We start from the raw sequence: 17,729 nt of genomic DNA on the forward strand, positions 1-17,729 counted from the left end.
TGCTTTGGAGTCAGGGGCTGTGTTTTTATTTTTTTCTTGTCTCAGAAAAAAATCTGAAGAACTGACAATTTCTGAGCCGCTGGAAGATAATTAGCTGGAGACAATGTGCTGCCGAGGCTGCAAACAGGCTGTTTAATGGTGCCTACCCTAATGAGAGTGTCGGTAGCTCTTCCAGATTGCAGCCTGGGGCCAGGTTTCTCCTCCATCATTTGTGCTTGATTAGTCTCGAGGAAAAAAAAAAAAAAAAAGAAAAAGTTCTGGCAAAGCCAACCCCAAACCCATTTTGGTCCCTTTCCTTATTTTGATCCCATCCTGGCTGTTCCCACGAGCGTGCATCACCCAGGGGATGGTTGTCCTGCTCTGCTGCTGTTGTTTTGGTGCTCGTGGACACCACTGAGTACACAGACCCGGGCAGGAGTGCATGAAATAAAGTTGTTATCAAACCGATGGAAATTATGCCCACAAACCCCTGTACCAAAATGTGTAAGTGCAGATCGAATCTTCCCCTCTTCTCCATCACTCCCAGCTCTGCTCTGGCAGCATCCTGACAAACAGAGCTTGGCTTCTGTGCCCAGCGTCAGTCACGTGTAATGTTCAAGGCTGATTTTCTTTCTTTCCCCTTTGGAGAGATGTATGAGTGAGGGGCTGTGTTCATCATGGCACGTGGGCCATGCCAGAAACTCTCATGCAACTGTGCAGCACCAGGACCCCTTGGAGGCTTTTCCCAAGTGCCCGGTGGGAGGGGATGGAGGATTTCTGTGCTCCCGTGGGGAGGAGCTCTGGGCTGAGGTGGTGCCCTGGCCCCTTCAGCGAGGCAGGGGGCTCCACCACTGTTTTTTTTTGCTCCTGGAGTAAAACTCTTGAAATATCTTGGAAACCTCAAGTGGCCACCGACTGCTTTTCCTCATGGGTTCTCGGACTACCAGGGCAGAAAAACCGCAGTTTCAGTTAAATAACGGGGCTTTTATAGACATCTGCAGCCAACGGGCTTCCACTCGACTCGAGCTCCAGCTTGGTCTCCTCGTTTACCAGCCGCCCAGCTCAGGCAGCAGGCAGAGCTGCCTGCTCTTTGGGGTGAGAGCCGCATGCAGAGGGCAACTAAGGAAAGGCAGCGATGTCCCTGTGTCACCCCCACCCATGGGTGAACCCTTCCAGGGGTGATGGGAGCCGTGACGTGGGAGCCATCTCCGGTGGGGACAAGGGATAGGATCCACGTTTGGGAATTAGAGGAACCCAAAGGGATTTAAACCCCATAAATAACTGGGCCCTGGCTGCCTGTGTCCTCCATCACGGGATTCTCCTCCTTTGTCTTTTTCTTTTTTTTCTTTTAAATAAATTTTGTAAGGAGGGCTGGGAGGGTACATTGCAGCTCCATTATCCCGGGAATGGAAGAGGGCTAAGCCATAATGGCTGTTACAGCTCCTTTTCCAGCCGCTTCTCCTGCTTCTCATTCAATAATTTCCTTAATGTTTTGTCCTAATGGAGCAGATTGTTACTCGCGTTTTATTTTATCAAGATCACCTATTGCTTGAAAAAGAGGAGGGGGCTGGAGCTGCAGATGACCAGGGAGCTCTTAGCTGGCACTATTATTATTATTGTTATTATTATTATTGGCACAGGGGGCCAGTGAGAGCTTTCATCTCACCGCCTCCATCCATGCTGCAGCAGTGCCATCTCCATGGGGGGTGGCCTTGGGGACAGAGGGGGGGGGGTGGCAGGGCTGGGTGTGCTTTTGGCCATCTCCGGCACCGTGGGGCTGGAGCTTCTCCAGCCGTATGCCCCCGAGCCTTCGTCTCTTCCCGCATGCTGAAATTTCCGCAGGACGCCCTGGGAAAATCTCCCAAGATTAAGAGCGACAGCACTGAAAGCGGCTGGAAATGGGTCAGAAAAAGTTGCCCCTAGGAGTGTTTGTCTGCAATAAACCCGGCCTCCGCTTTCAAAGCCGTCGCGGGAGCGCGAAACAAAACACGCTCTACTTTAAATGTTGCCTTTTCACGCCTCGGTGGTGACTTCAAAGCCGGTCCAGCTCGAGGCAGGCTTTACCCCCCGGTGCCAGAACGCTCTTATCAGCGTGGCCGGGCTTCTCCCAGCCTGTCCCCCCTCCCAGCGCCCCGGGGCTGTTTGCTGGACCCCCCCTGAGCCCCGCTCACCCTTGGTCCCGCAGGGAGGGATGATCGCGCTGCTGCTCTCCATCCTCTGCCTGGTGATGATCCTCTACACCCGCCGGCGGTGGTGCAAGCGGCGCCGCGTGCCGCAGCCCCAGAAGAGCGCCAGCGCCGAGGCGGCCAACGAGATCCACTACATCCCCTCGGTGCTGATCGGGGGCCACGGGCGGGAGAGCCTGCGCAACGCCCGTGTGCAGGGCCACAACTCCAGCGGCACCCTCAGCATCCGCGAGACCCCCATCCTGGACGGCTACGAGTACGACATCACCGACCTGCGGCACCACCTCCAGCGCGAGTGCATGAACGGCGGCGAGGACTTTGCCAGCCAGGTCACCCGCACCCTGGACTCGCTGCAGGGCTGCAACGAGAAGTCCAGCATGGACCTCACGCCAGGTTGGGGAGCTATGGGGCCGAACCGGGCCCTTTCTGCCTCGTCTTCCTCGCGCGTGTGCATTTTCCCTCCAGGGTGTGGCCCGTTTCTCTGGGACTCCCTCGCATGTGGGATGTTAGTGGGGTTTTTGCTGCTAGTTGAGGGTGGTCCCCACTGAGTGGCACGCGGCTGGGACAAGGCAAGGTGGAGCTTTGGGGGAAAAAACTGTGGTTCCTGTGGTCTGGCTGAGGACCCAGGTGGTGTTTCCTCCGAGCTCCCCCATGGTGACCTTCCCAAATTCCCTTTTCCATCCCAGAACTCCTGGTGTCTGCACCAGCTGAGGTTTTTAATATCAAAATTAGACTTGCCATCAGTATAATTCAGAGTTAACGCTCTTCTAATCACCAGCAGAGATTATTTGAGGCTCGTAACACACTTGCCTGTTGGCCATATTGCCAAATGAGCCGTACAAGTGAAACCCTCTTAGTCAAGGTGCAGTTTGGGAAGGCCATGCTGTGCTTCCCACAGCTCTCCAGGGATTTTCTTTGCATACCTGGATATGCAGAAGTGCCCTGGGAGGAGGGGGAATGCTGAACCTCAGTATTTTTATGGGCTCGGTGGACGGGGCAGGCTGGTCCACTAGCCACAGTCACCTTGCACGGATGCTGGGGATCCATCGAAGGAAATCTCTTTCTCGCCTCCCTTCTTTTCTTCTTTTTTCGGTCTTTGTCCCTGAAAGATGTTGCCTTCGATTCTTCCCGCCTAGGGAGCGACAACGCCAAGCTGTCCCTGATGAACAAGTACAAGGACAACATCATCGCCACCAGCCCCGTGGACGCCAACCACCAGCAGGCCACGCTGCTCTCCCACACCTCCAGCAGCCAGCGCAAGCGCATCAACAACAAGGCGCGAGGTGCGGGGTGTACGGGGACGTGCCAGCCCCCCGGCAGCTCCCCAAACTGCCCAGACCCACGGGAGTGGTGGGGCGAGAGCTGTGCTGCAGGATGGAAATGGGGGTTTGGGATTTGGGGCTGGGAGCTGTGGCTGGGGGGAGAAGTTGCAAGGCAATGGGGGCTGTGGTGGGGAGGGAGAGGATCTGTGTCCAGCTTCAGCCTCCAAGGCCACAGCAGCAGAGGGTGATGGAGGATGAGGTGTGTGTGCAGTCACCCTGCTGTGATGACGCTTGGTGTCCCCCGCAGCTGGCTCGGCGTTTCTTAACCCCGAGGGGGACTCAGGGACGGAGGCGGACACCGATCCCCAGCTGACCTTCTACACAGACCCCTCGCGGAGCCGGAGGCGCAGTCGAGGTGGGTGTAGGCAGGCAGCGAGTGGGTCTCTGAACCCCGATGTCCCCCAGCTCTGCCTGCTCGTCAGGCTTTCCCTGAGGGCTTGCCCCACGGTGTGGGGGGCAAGGACGGGGATGCAGAGCCCAGGACCCCTCTGAGCACTCTCCCGGGTGGCTGGGTCTTGGGTTTGAGAGAGTTTTTGTGCCTTGCAGTGGGGTCCCCCCGCAGCCCCGTGAACAAGACCACGCTGACCCTCATCAGCGTGACGAGCTGCGTGATCAGCCTGGTGTGCTCCTCACACATGAGCTGCCCCCTCGTTGTCAAGATCACCCTCCACGTCCCCGAGCACCTCATCGCCGATGGTGAGCGCCCTGTGGCTCCCCCCGAGCTCCCTCAGCCGTGCACTGGGAGCTGTAACGGAGGGGAAGGGGGAACGATGGAGGGGACGGGTGTGGGGTGGGTGCAGGATGGAGGGGACGGGTTTGGGGTGGAGGACAGCAGTGTGGGGCAGAGGGGATGGGGGTGGGATGGTGGAGATGCACACAATGTGGAGGTGGCTGCTGTGGGATGGAGGGGATGGGCGAGGGATGCAAGAGGTGGATGTGGGGTGGAGAGGACCGTTACGGGATGGAGGGGACCATCATGGGATGGAAGAGGCTGTCACGGGATAGGGGACACTGTCATCGGACGGATGGCATTGTCACGGGCTGGAGGGCGCTGTCAGGGGATGGAGAGCTGAGAGTTGAGCTGCTGATTGCCCCCCGGGCGGCAGGGAGCCGGTTTATCTTGCTGGAGGGCAGCCAGCTGGACGCCAGCGACTGGCTGAACCCGGCGCAGGTCGTCCTCTTCTCCCAGCAAAACTCCAGCGGGCCCTGGGCCCTGGACCTCTGCGCCCGCCGCCTCCTCGACCCCTGCGAGCACCAGTGCGACCCCGAGACCGGTAAGCCGGGGGCAGTGGGGGTCCTGCGGGGCCCTCTGTCCCTGATGTCCCCCCTCTCCCCATAGGTGAGTGTCTGTGCTACGAGGGCTACATGAAGGACCCCGTCCACAAGCACCTCTGCATCCGGAACGAGTGGGGCACCAACCAGGGGTGAGTGTGCCCCCAGCGCCGTGCCCAGGTTCAGGCAGCAGCACGGTGTGGCAGGGCTGTGGGAAATCCTCTTTGGTGAAAGAGTTAAAAGCACCTCGGTGAACCGTGAGCTGTGGGCTCTGCAGGGGCTCCGCAGGAGGTGAGGATTTTTGTCGTTTGAAGTCTTCAGAGCTGAGCAGCGCTGGCATAGATGTTGCCGTTATTAGGTTTCAGAGTGAACAGCCCCCACAGAGCATCGGGGCTGTTCCTTTTCTCCTTCTGGGGGCTCTCCTCTGGCAGCCAGCACCAGGAGATGTTTGCCCGACATCATCATACCCCCAGAAGTACAAGAGCAAAATTTCCTGATGTTTTGGTAGCATGCAGAAATCCCAGACACAGCAAAAAAAAAGAAAAAGGGGGGGGGGGACAAGCGACCATCAGGGATGTCCCCAGCTCTCCATGGCTCCCCCATCCCCTCTTAATGGATGGGGGCATAGGGATGGGGTCTTCCCCTTTCCCCTGTTGCCGAGGACACGCTGAGTGTCTCCTGTTGGGCTGGAGGAGCCCACAGCCAGCATGCACAGAGCAAGGGGGAGAATGACTTTGTGCTCCAACACGCATCTGTGAGTGCCGGCTTCCTGCTGCTGTGCTTCTGGGGTGTGGGACTGCAGCTGAGCACCTCAGCTAGCTCCTTGCTGACCTAGCTGCTCCATCTAAAGGGAGAGGGGAGAAAAGGCTGGTTATTAGGAAAAAATACGGATGGCAGCCGGCGGGAGGGAAGCCAAGGGCAGGAAGGACAAATCCGCTCCTGCCCTTTAATAAGGAGTTGTTTGCTCGGCGTAATTCAAAGGGGTCTTTGGCATCGTCCCCGGGATAAATAGGACCAGGGAACTTGTTTTTTCCCATCTGCGGTTTTGGCATTATAGGGTTTTGCTGTGTTTGTGCTCTGCCTTCCGTCCTGCAGCAGCGTTTGTGCCTGGCCAGGATGGGACCACCACAAGCCCCCCAGCCTTTCCCTGGGTCCGTGGGGGCTCTGATGGGTTGGGGCTCTCTTGTCACGGCTCCTCCAGTTTGCCCAATTCCCTGCAGAACTTGCAACCTTAACCCAGGATTTATGGTGTTTTTTGGGGGGGCAGGGTACAAAAGCAGGACCGGGGGGGGGGCTTTGCTTTTGCCAGCCCCTTGGTCGTGCTGCGGAGCACTGCTGGGATGCCTGGGCACGGTCTCTCAGCGCTGACAGAGCGGCGCTTTTATCTGAAAGCGCACTGCGAGGCTCTGGATGCGTTTCCGATTGGTTTGTTTTTATTTACAGTGATTATCATTTGAGTCAGTGTCTGTGCACTCAGCAGCATCTAATTTTGCTCGTGAAGGCGAGCTCATCTTTGAACTTTATTTGCAGTGGCTTTGTGTGCTGCGTGTATTTTGGGTACCACACCGAGAGCCGTGCCATCACCATGCATCCTTTACTGAACGCATCCGGTCCCTAAATCAGCACCAGTTTTTCAAAAACGAGAACTTTTTGATCATGTGCAGCAGATATATTTTGATCGTCTGCTTTTGTGTGCGGCTCTTCAGCTGTTTTAAACAAATCTGCTGTGCGTTGCCTGTTTGTTAGCCGCCTGCCTCTCGACTTTGATATGCATTTTTAATTAGCTGCCCCGTGGCTTCTTCTCCAACATTTCTCAGGTAGCTTTCCAGCAATCTGGCCAACCTGGTCGATCCAACCGGATTCCCAGGGTGGTATCATGCTAGGGCTGTCCTGGAAGTCACATCAGTGAGCTGTGCACCCGCGTAGCCTGCCCACCTCCCTAATTTCTTGACCCCTTGCACCTGCAATGCGATGGCTGATGGCTGTCCCCTCACCAGCTGTCTCCTTACCTGGGAGACACCCCAAGTGAGGTCTAACACCCTTGGCATTTAAGGGCTCCAACGTGCATTTTCCTCTATTTTCATTCTTCACCACTGCAAGGGGAAGTTTGGGGCCAGTTTAAGGTGATTTGGTCAATGTGGCTGGCTGCGTGCTGTCACACTCTTCCAGCATGGGCAAAAATATGGGCAGGGGAAAGCAATGGGGTCAGCCCCCTGGTTGTAGGGTGGGCTGGGTTTGCCCACGGCTTGCCAGGTGAGACCCCTCTGCTTGGTAGGACCTGCACCAAGATGGGCCCAGAGGACTGTTATAGGGCAAATGGTTCCCTTTCAACAATTTGGGTACTGCTTGAGAGCCTGCAAGGTGTTAATTGGTTTTTATGGGTATTGGTGGGGATGGCTCTTGCTGTGGGTGTCTGTCTCCTGCTGTGGTCATCTCCTGCCCTGGCTCTTCCCAGGGAAGTTCCCCCTGAAGTCAGCAGTGGGATCCTTGTGGTCACCACTGGTTTGCACTGGGAGCATCCCCTTGCAGAGCGTGGATTTGCTGGGGGTCCCCAGCCCCAAATGCTTCTCCCTTTTGGGGGGACAGCAAAATCCCACAGCCGAATTGGACCACCCCAGCAGGGCAGGGCACTCCTTTATCCGTGCCCTGCTCACCCCCTCTGCACGCTGCCCCTTCTGTGGGGAGCTGTCCCCCTGCCCCCCTCTGTGCTGTGTACCCACCCGTGTCCCATCCCCTCCAACCCCACAGAGCAGCCGGGGACATGGAAAAATGACAAGGACAGCACTTTCCCTGCTTAAGCTCTTTTCTTTCTCTCCCTTTTTATTTTTCCACCCCTTTTTCTGCCTATCTTTTTTTTTTTTTTCTCCTCTGCCTCTTTCTATCCCCCGCTGTGCGCCGCGGCTTTGCGAGCTGGAAGGACGGCCAGATAAAAAGCTCGTCTTTCTTTCAGATCCTTTCACCAACCACCCCTCCGCCTCCTCCTCCCCGCCCCATTCTCCTCGCAGATTTACGGGCAGCCCAGGAGAAAGTGCCGGCATTAGCATTTTTAATAAAGAGCCGCTTAGAAGGGAGGGCAGCGGGCGGGGAGGTGGGCAGGGGAACAGCAGCCAGAGCCTGGCGAGACCCTGGCCAGGCAGAGCCTCAGTGGGGCTGGCACCGGGTGGAAACCCCAAAAAGCATCAAGGGGCCGTGGCCCAGACCTATTTTAAGCCCATAACCACCAACCACCTAATTCTCTGGTGGCACTGCAGCTGTGCTCACGTGTAGCAACTTCTCAGCACCCTCAGCTCTCCCTGCCAGCTCCCTTCCAGCAGCCCCAGGTTAGCTCATCACTGCCGTGTCCCATGGGCTCCAGGCTTTTGTTCCTCATCCAGCAGAGGCAAAAAAGCCCCGTGGATAACAAGGATGGCTCCCAAGGCTGGAGGTCGGTCTGACCTTGTCCCCGTGGGGCTGCAAGGCAGGTACAGCTCCAGGGTGCAGGGGAGGTAAATCAGAGAAACACCAACAGCACCAGGTCCCGAGGGCTTGTCTGGCACATCGGGAGCTTCCCCTTGAGCCTGGGTCTGGAGCAGGGCGTGAGTCCAGCTGGAAAAAACGAGAGGCCTGAAGACCGTCCCGGGGATGTATTGGCAGAGCTTTGGCCGTAGGCACTCGCTCACGGTGCCTGGTGAGCTTTCTGGCTGTCGGCTGCCCCGTGGACCCCCCGTTTTGTTGTTTCAGATGCCAAGGCTTGCAGGGAGCCAAGGGCTGTCATTTCTGGCCCATTTAATCCAATCTGATCAGATGCAGAGCTGCTTCTGATCCGTCTCCGTACCCTTTGTGAGCTTGGAAGGCCACGCAGCCAAAATACCTGCCAAGAGCAAGGAAAGCAGAGCAGCGAGGCGCCTGCGGAGCACAGGAGGTGGGGAGACAGGCAGCTGCACGGGCACAGGGGAGGAAAGAGGGGATGAAACAGCACCAGAGCCACGGGGGGGACATGCCAGCGATGGAGGGGGTGAGATGTGAGTGGGGGAGAACTTCTCCCCCCACCCTCTGCAGCAGGAGGCACAAGTAGGCGAGGAGGGGGCTTTTGTCTGCCTGGGAGGAACAGTCGGTGCGGAGCTCCTGGAGAGCCGGGCTCAGAGCACAAAATTTTAGGCACGGTTGGAAGTCGGACGCTGGGGGGCATAACGTGTCCTGGGAGCTGATTTGCACCTCGCAGGCAGACTGGAGGCTTCGTGGCACGGCGGTGCTGCCTCCTGGGCTCCCATGGCACTGCTGCTTTTGGGCTGAGCACCGCGGCATGCAGAGCGCGGCTCTCCACCACCGTTTTCCCACCCGACCCGGCAAGGAACAATACCGTGCTCTGCTTTTGTTCCCAGCCTGGCACACTCCGGAGAAGCAAGAATAAAGCCCATCTATCTGCAGGGAGGCGGGGATGTGCAGCATTCAAGGCGCTGGCGAGGCGCAAGGAGCAAGAGGGCCTTATCCGGGGCGAGGCGCTGGATGTAATCCCCCATGCCCAGCCGGCCACAGCAGTGCCATTGTGTCCCGGCCAGGAAATGAGCAGCGTGCTCTAATCCTGCAATCAGGATTTTTATTTTTTTTTGTCCTTGCTGAAATAACTTCAGATTAGAAATTGAAGTGCTTATGCAGGAGAGCTGTAATTGCCTGGAGAGAAAATCCCCAGGCTTGCTGGGGCAAGGTGCTTGCGGTGCCCCTTGCGGGGAGGCAGGCTCTCACCGGGTCTCTTAAAGGTGGCAGGGCGGGAAAATCTCTTTCTCTTCCCAGCTCTGAGCTTGCCTTGCAAATGGGATTTGGTTGGGTCTGGTTGTGATTCCCCTTGTCTGGTATCCTGCATTTTTTTTCTTTCTTTTTATTTATTTTTTTCTAGTCTGACTTGCCGGTCTCTCTGCAATGGATGCCGTGTAAAAAATGCAGAGAATGCTCCACAAAAGATGCTGTGCAAATGATGCTAAAAGCTGTAAATTTTTCAGGATAAAGGAAATCAAAGCTTTGTCTGGGTTTGGGTTAGCACCCACCCCACCTGAAACTATGAAACTGAAGGGGGTGAAACTGTCCTAGAGCCTGAGACGCTTCCTTCTAGAAGGCTCGCAGAGGAAAGTTTCAGATGTGTTTCGGGTTGCTTTTTGCAGTTTGATGGATGTGATACAAATCTCCACTGTGGGAGCGGGTGGGTGGTACCCGAGGGTGCAGGGGTGTGAGGCTCACAGATGCTCTGCAGTGGTGGGAAGGGGGGGGCTGGAGCCAAGCGTACCCCGAAATAAATGGCGAGGTATGCCACTGACTGGAGGCACCAGCCATATAGGATCCTAAATCCTAAAAATTGGAGAAGAAAAAAAAAAAAGGCCAAACATCTTGGGTGTGGGGCTATTTTCCTGCCTTGTTCTGGCTTGGTTTGAGCTGTGTGATCCTGGGACCCATTCTGTGCTTGCACCCATGTGCGTGCGTCACAGGTGCAGTGGCTCTTGCTGCAGCACACAGCTGAGGAAATATCTGGGGATGCCAGCGTGATGTCCTTGTGCTTCTCCTCCAGACCCTGGCCGTACACCATATTCCAGCGCGGCTTCGACCTGGTGCTGGGCGAGCAGCCATCCGACAAGATTTTTCGGTAAGCCCTGCTTCGGTCTCACCCCCACCCGTTGGACCTCCCCGCTGGTTTGGATGTTGCCTGGTGCTGGTCCTGGGGAGGGTGCAGCAGGCTGGTGATGGCATGGCCAAGCACGGTGTCCTGTGCCACCTCCTGGGGGCTTGTGAGCATGGCTGGCGTGGTCCCACTACAGCGGCCACGTGGGTTTCATGGGATGCTGGATGCCCAGCAGCCAGTTCCTCCTCCCCATCCACAAGGAGAGCAAGATGTAGGTTCTGAAGGAGGATTTCTACCAAAAGGAGTGCTTTCCTTTTCCCTGGACACCTCAGAGAGGAGGAATAAATACATGAATAATCCCTTGTCACCTCTCCTCCTGCTCCCCAGCAGCACGCTCCTGGCGGATGGGTGCTGGAGATACCTGCATCCAGCTGGGGATGGGTTTGGGACCACCCCAGGGAGAGGGGCGGGTTCAAGGGCTGGGTTTTGGTAGAGGTGGACATCTGCATGATGTCCCCGCACCGATGTGACACAAGGGTGGCCCTCTGGGCGCGGTGCCCCCCTGTGTGCCTGCTCCCCTGCCAGGTTCACCTACACCCTGGGGGAGGGCATGTGGCTGCCGCTGAGCAAGAGCTTCGTCATCCCTCCGGCCGAGCTGGCCATCAACCCCTCGGCCAAGTGCAAGACCGACATGACGGTGATGGAGGACGCGGTGGAGGTCAGGTGGGTGCGACTGCAGAGCGGGGACGAGGGTCTGTAACAGCCTGGTGTGGCTCTGCAGCCAGGGGGACAACCCAAAGGACGTGGGGGTGGTGAGAGCTGGGGGGTTGGTACGTCTGCTGCCAACCAAAGCAGTGAAACACCTCTTCCTCCTCCTCGCAGGGAAGAGCTGATGACCTCCTCCTCCTTCGACAGCCTGGAGGTTCTCCTCGACTCCTTTGGCCCTGTCCGGGACTGCACCAGGGACAACGGGGGCTGCAGCAAGAATTTCCGCTGCATCGCCGACCGCAAGCTGGACTCAACGGGCTGCGTGGTGCGTGGCGGGGGGACAGGGTGGAGGAGGAAGAGATGCCTCCTGCTCTCCTCATTACCCCAGAGTGAATATTTTTTGTGTTTTGGGGGCACCTGGTGGCTCTTTCAGGTGTCCCTATGAGCTGTAACGTGTTCTGTGCTGGTGGAGGGGCCTCAGGGAGCAGCATTTTAGCACCCACCACCTCCACAGCCTCCTCTCTGCCCCAGCCCAGCTGGGATTTCATCCCAGGAGCCACTTTTTGGCTGGCTGGGCTCTCCTCATCTCTCTCGCTTTCCCCTCCACCAGTGCCCGGCGGGACTGAGCCCCATGAAGGACGGCACGGGCTGCTACGACCGCCACGTCGGCGTCGACTGCTCCGACGGCTTCAACGGGGGCTGCGAGCAGCTGTGCCTGCAGCAGATGGTGCCCCTGCCCGACGACCCCCTGCTCTACAACATCCTCATGTTCTGCGGGTGAGCCCCCCAGTGCTGTCCCCAGCATGGGAACCTTCTTGTCCCCAGGAGCAGGAGACCCCTCCTCGCTCCGTGAGGGCACTCAGGTGGCCTTGGCCAACAAAACTGAGACCACGCGGGGGTTTTTGCACCATAACCTCTTCCCCAGCCAAACGCCAAAAGCAAAGTGGCCCCAGGGGCTGGGTGGCTTCGAGGGTGTCCTCATTTCTGGGTGTCCCACCTGGGGTGGCTCGGGCCTTGGTGGTGGGGCTGCAGGTGATGGGGCCCCGCTGCTGGCTTGCCAGGTGCATCGAGGACTACAAGCTGGGAGTGGACGGGCGGTCGTGCCAGCTCATCTCCGAGTCGTGCCCCGAGGCGGGGGACTGCGGCGAGCCCCGCGAGCTGCCCATGAACCAGACGCTCTTTGGGGAGATCTTCTATGGCTACAACAACCACTCCAAGGAGGTGGCCCCAGGGCAGGTGCTCAAAGGGACCTTTAGGTAAGGGGGGACGTGGGGAGGTGGCTGCTGGCAGGGTTTCCAAGAGCACAGGGCGTTGTTCAGCCACGTCTGGCCAAGCTTTGCAGGAGTTTGAGGGGCTGGCAGGGTGGGCACATCTGAAGCCACATCTGTCTTCATAACCCATGCCCAGAGGCTTGGTGCTGGGTTTTTAGAGTGGGTTGCCGGCCAGGTGTTGCCATCCCTTGTCCCCTCACCCAATCCTCCTCTCTCTCCAATTAATTTCCAGGCAGAACAACTTTGCCCGGGGCCTGGAGCAGCAGCTGCCGGATGGGCTGGTGGTGGCCACGGTGCCCCTGGAGAACCAGTGCCAAGAGGAGCTCTCAGACCCCACGCCTGACCCCGAATTCCTTACCGGTGAGTGAGCCCGGCCAGACCTACACCCTCCTGGGGATGCTGTGTGACATGTCCTGCCGGGCTGCACCCCGTGCCCAGCCCTGCAAGGGGAAGGCGGCACGTTTCCCGATTTTATTTCAGCCACCTGCAAACGGGGGCAGTCAGTAGCATCGCTGCAGCAGGCTGCCTGCTGCCAGGCTGCCCGTTTGCGGGGCACAGGCTGTGAATTAATTGTGTGGCTAACAGCTCAGGTGCCCACCGGAGAGCTGAGGGGTTTTCAAAAAGATTTTTCTTCTTCCAGGCAAAAAACGTTTTCCAAATGCCTTTAATTTGATTTCCAAACCAGAAATTGGTGTAAAGAAGCATTCAAAACCACAGTATTTTGGTTTGTCCTGGCAGACCATTGACCATGAGCACCAAGGTCACGGTGGGTTCCTAGCCTGGAGGGTGCCACGGGGGTGACAAAGGCAGTGCCACCACGGCCATGGCATCACAGAGGGGATGGGGGCCAGGGACTTTGCTGGCAATGACACCAGGGAGACAGAAGCCAGCAAATTGCTGTATTCATTTCCCACTGCTCTGCTGGCTCTTTGTGGCTGATTAGGAGGGGAAAAAAAAAAAAAAAGAGAGAAGAAAAAAAAGGAAAAGGAGCGAAATCTTCTGTGCTTGTCAGTAGGCAGATCTGGGCATTGCTGTGAATACACGAGAGGCAGAGCTGCTGAGTAAGGAAGGGCTGTTTTTGCATAAACACTTTGCGGGGACAAGCGAGGCTTTGAAGCTGTTGGCAGCAGCCGGCGCTGAAGGAAGCGGCACTGGGAGGCAGAGTACCGCATCCTCCTTATCCTCTGCCTCTCCTTCTCGCTGCGGAGGGGGGAGGCACGTTGTTGTCCTGCCCGAGCCCTGCTGCATGGCTGCTCGGCTGCCGAGGAGAGATGTGCTGTGCTGGAGGTGTACAGCCAGCTGTGGCATGCTCTGGCCACCAACATCAGAGCCGTGAGCAGCCTCAGTTCCTTTTCTTGGGCTTTTCCCAGGATTTGGCTCTCGGGAGCTGGGTCTGTCCCTGGGTTGACCACCCTCATCCTCATCCAGGCCATCTCGGGAGGGTTTCTGGTCTTGCTCAGCCCCAGCATTGCCACAGTGCCCAAGGGACCGTGAGCACAGGAGGGCGATTTCCCCATGCACACGTGTCCCGCTCTGTCCCCTGGGCCTCCGTGTTGGCCACAGCTGTGGCGTGACGGTGACCGTTCCCAGGTCTGCCAACAGCTCATTAAAAAGCGCAACTCTCATTAGCGAAGTAATTAGCACACCTGGGCATGTCTGGGGAGCGGCCGCCGGGAGGGAGGCAGGAGGAGGCTCGTTATCTTCCGCCACGGAGCCCCGGACGGCAGGATGAAACGAAGCCATCATTTTTCCTTCAAAGCCATGATTTTAATTGCCGCGGAGCAGCTGATGGCAGGGACGTGATGAGTGCTGGTGCTTTCCATGCCTCCTTCCCACCCCGCCGGGTGCACAGCGCCGGGCATGGCACAAGGCACTGCACCCTCCTTGGTGTCCCCACGCCTGGCAGCGGTGCTGAGCGGTGCTGAGCACCGTGTCCTGTCTCTGGCAGGGATGGTGAACTTCAGCGAGGTGTCCGGGTACCCGCTCCTGCAGCACTGGAAGGTGCAGTCCGTCATGTACCACGTCCGGCTCAACCAGCTCACCATCTCCCAGTGTAAGTGGGGCCAAAAGGTGTGGCGAGAGGACACGGCACCTTCTGCTGGGTGGTGGGCTTAGGGGTGGCTGGTCCGGAGGGCCCAAGGGGCTCGGTGTCTGCAGGGATCTGGGCATCTCCCCCATGTCACCCCCAGCCTTCAGCAACGCACTCCACTCTCTGGATGGGGCCACCTCCCGCGGGGACTTCGTGGCGCTGCTGGACCAGTTTGGCAACCACTACATCCAGGAGGCCGTGTACGGCTTCGAGGAGTCCTGCTCCATCTGGTACCCCAACAGGCAGGTCCAGCGGCAGCTCTGGCTGGAGTACGAGGACATCAGCAAAGGTAGGAGCCCTGGGACAGGTCCCCAAAGCCACCCCGCTGCCTGCTGAGCAGGAGCTGGGTTTGCCCTCTGCACAACAGGGAGAGCGCCCAGCCCTTGCAGAGGCTGCATCCCACCTCATTTTCTTACTTCCACCCTGCTGTTGTGGTCGAAGGACCCCCGTGGACTGCAGCCAGCGTCAGCCCGGGCCAGCAAGGCGTATAAATACCCACACCCCCAGGGAGATGAAAGATGAATGCACTAATCCCACCAAGCCGTCCTGTCTGATTCTGGACTTAGCTGCTATTTGCCTTTAATCCTGTCCCTTCGCTCCCTTTGTCTCCTCCGTATCTGCTCTCTTCCACTCACATCCCGGGGCCAGACTTTCCTTCTGCTAATGTTTTCTCTTCTCCCCGGGTGCCAGCGCTGTGTTTTACTGTCTGCACACCAGTAACGAACTGGTCACCGGGCTCTGGGAAAGGGGGGGAGCCTGCGGGAGCCCAGTCCTGGCTCTGCCTTCAGTACAGAGAAGGAAGCATCTGCACACTGCATTAGAAACAGCAGGAAAGCTCAAAATCCTGGGTGTGGGTGACCCCTCGGGTGGAAAACGTTCATTTCTGAGCCTGGATGCTGCGGGCTGAGGCCTCCTGGAGCCTGGACGCCTTCCCGAGCCCACCTGCAAGAGTCCAGACCTGCTGCTGTTTTGCTGAGGGCTGTTTCCAGATGTAGCATCTTTTGATTGCAAGTACTTTTTTTTTTTTTTTTTTTTTTTTCCCCTCCTGCAATTTCCTCCTCTTTGATTTTCCTGCTTGGAGGCTTTTCAGGTCTGGCAGTCTCTTTCCACCCACAGTATCACATTTCGGTTTCGCTCTGGCACCTGCCACTTTCCCTCCTTTCCTTTTTGTTTGCAAACGTCAGGAGCTGGATATCGACTGAGAAATTGCAAGAGACAACTCATTCTCTGGCTCCTCTGCTTTCCCCCGGTGCCTGTGAAGCTGCAATTCACAGCTAGCCCAAAGTGATCCATTTCCAGCTCGATGGGGTAGCCGAGCAATGCTCTCATACCCGTGTTTTTGTCTAACAGCCCTATTTTCCTCGCAGGGGTCTCGGAGATTGGCTTGGCCGACCCTTGCAATAGGAAGATCTCCCCACAGCATCCTGCAGTGGCCTCAGCCTCCGTAGCCTCTTCCCACCCCACCAGCCTGCCTTGTCCTTGTCAATGCCAGCCCTTTTTTCATGATGACACCACGGGGATGTGGTGGCATTGGGGCGCTGGGCACCTTTGCAAGGAGCTTGGAAAAGCCCCATCGCAGCCCGGCTGGGGGCTGCAGTGGTGCTGAACCTGTAGGACTGCCTCCGTCTCACCATTTTCTTCTGCCTCGTGCCCATGCTTTGAAAGCCAAACACAGGAAAGACCCCATTCCCCGGCCTGGCTGCAACCTTGCCCACCTCCATCACACCCGTCAGGGTCTTTGGTGACTGCGGGGGTGATGGCACGCGCTTCTGCCACACTCAACGGGGGATATTTGGGGCTGGTGGTGCTGGAGGGAGAGGCTTTCCCAAGCCCTGTGGCCACCTGTCCTGTCTGAAAGCCCTTTTCCAGCGCAGGACACATGCTCCCTCCAGCCCTCCCCATACTTTTCTTGGGGGGAAAGGTGGACAGATGCGAAGAGCCAGCCCTGAGGCAGATCCCAAAAGGGATGCGCTCCTCACCTCCCTTCCCCATAGAGGAAACCGAGCACAGGTGCAGTGGATGGACCTGAGGAAGTCTTGGTGGGTGGCTTTGTAGCCATCTCAGGAGCTTCCTGGCCATCTGGAAGCACTGACACATCTTTTCTGCTTATTCTGAGCTCTTTGGATCTGCATCCCTTGTTTTTGGTTTGTCTGCCTCTAGGAGGGATTGGCAGGCTGAGCTGTTTGCCTCTGCAGAGAGCAACGCTAAGATACAAAATAAAATTAAAAAGGAGGGGAAAAAAAAAAATACAAAATGCCCATGTGCAGGCACGCACAGCAGTGTGAGGCACAGATGCCTCAGCACAGGGTAGGAAGGCAATCTGGGGCCCGCTGCTCCAGCAGTGGCTGCAGCTTTCGGAGCTGTGGGGATGATTGAGGGCAGCTCGGGGCAATTTGCAGCCTGCATTCATGAGGGTGCTGCCACGTGCAGGCCTTTTGGAGGTGGGAGTCCACATCGCTGCTGTGCACCCGTCCCTGTGGGTGTGCAGTGCGCTCTGGTGCCTCGATGCCTGCGGGCTGCTGGTCGTGGTGGGGGCTTGTGAGAATCAGGGGAGTGGAGAGGAGAAATCGGCAGTCAGGCTGATTGCTGGGGGAGGCAGCCAGGTTGCTCCTCGTGAGTCTCCAGCTGCAAGAAGGAGGCTCCCTCTCGTGGGGACCTGCTGCAAGGGCTGGGGAAACTGAGGCACCGGGAGACAAAAGGCCAGGGTGGATTTTCCCATCCTGACGCCTGCTCTTGAGGCCAGTGAGCATTTCATCCCTACAGAGCAGCCCTTACAGTCACAGAGGTTCCTCTGGGTGCTGCCTGCCTCAAACCCTTCTTTCCTGGGACTGTCCCCTGATTGATGGCTTGGAGCCCACCCCCGTGCCCCTCTTTTCCCCCCTTCTCCAGGCAACTCCCCCTCGGACGAGTCGGAGGAGCGTGAGCGGGACCCCAAGGTGCTCACCTTCCCCGAGTACATCGCCAGCCTCTCCGAGTCGGGCACCAAGCGCATGGCGGCCGGCGTGCGGATGGAGTGCCAGAGCCGTGGGCGCTGCCCCTCGTCCTGCCCCCTCTGCCACGTCGCCTCCGGCCCCGACACGCCAGCTGAGCCCATCCTGCTCGAGGTCACCAAGGCGGCCCCCATCTACGAGCTGGTCACCAACAACCAGACCCAGCGGGTGAGGAGCTGGGGCTGGCATCAGGGTGGCATTGGTGGCCCTTGACCTCATCCCCAGGGTGGCTGGACCATGCTGAACCGTTTTGGCCTCACCCATGGGGAATGGATGAGCACAAGCTCTGGTGGTGGGATGCCCGCCCGGTGCTCAGCCCCTTCTC

The 17,729-nt window shown here is 57.9% G+C and overlaps 1 protein-coding gene across 4 annotated transcripts in view; it reads left to right on the forward strand.

Annotated features, from left to right (window-relative positions):
* ASTN1 (astrotactin 1) overlaps window positions 1-17,729 on the forward strand; it is a 41,684-nt gene that overhangs the window by 15,449 nt on the left and 8,506 nt on the right. For 3 of the 4 annotated variants that reach the window (XM_038183232.2, XM_072041752.1, XM_038183235.2), the window contains exons 3-17: window positions 2,165-2,558; window positions 3,275-3,448; window positions 3,735-3,842; window positions 4,034-4,183; window positions 4,594-4,761; window positions 4,827-4,911; window positions 10,296-10,370; window positions 10,932-11,069; window positions 11,229-11,379; window positions 11,665-11,831; window positions 12,116-12,310; window positions 12,558-12,685; window positions 14,274-14,378; window positions 14,515-14,703; window positions 17,304-17,572. In XM_038183232.2, coding sequence (XP_038039160.1) covers window positions 2,165-2,558; window positions 3,275-3,448; window positions 3,735-3,842; window positions 4,034-4,183; window positions 4,594-4,761; window positions 4,827-4,911; window positions 10,296-10,370; window positions 10,932-11,069; window positions 11,229-11,379; window positions 11,665-11,831; window positions 12,116-12,310; window positions 12,558-12,685; window positions 14,274-14,378; window positions 14,515-14,703; window positions 17,304-17,572 — 2,496 coding nt within the window. The remainder of the gene's footprint in view (window positions 1-2,164; window positions 2,559-3,274; window positions 3,449-3,734; window positions 3,843-4,033; window positions 4,184-4,593; window positions 4,762-4,826; window positions 4,912-10,295; window positions 10,371-10,931; window positions 11,070-11,228; window positions 11,380-11,664; window positions 11,832-12,115; window positions 12,311-12,557; window positions 12,686-14,273; window positions 14,379-14,514; window positions 14,704-17,303; window positions 17,573-17,729) is intronic. The other variant, XM_038183233.2, reaches the window with a different exon arrangement.

The sequence above is a fragment of the Anas platyrhynchos genome, chromosome 8 (assembly GCF_047663525.1).
Source record: "Anas platyrhynchos isolate ZD024472 breed Pekin duck chromosome 8, IASCAAS_PekinDuck_T2T, whole genome shotgun sequence".
In the NCBI taxonomy this organism is placed as follows: Eukaryota; Metazoa; Chordata; class Aves; order Anseriformes; family Anatidae; genus Anas; species Anas platyrhynchos.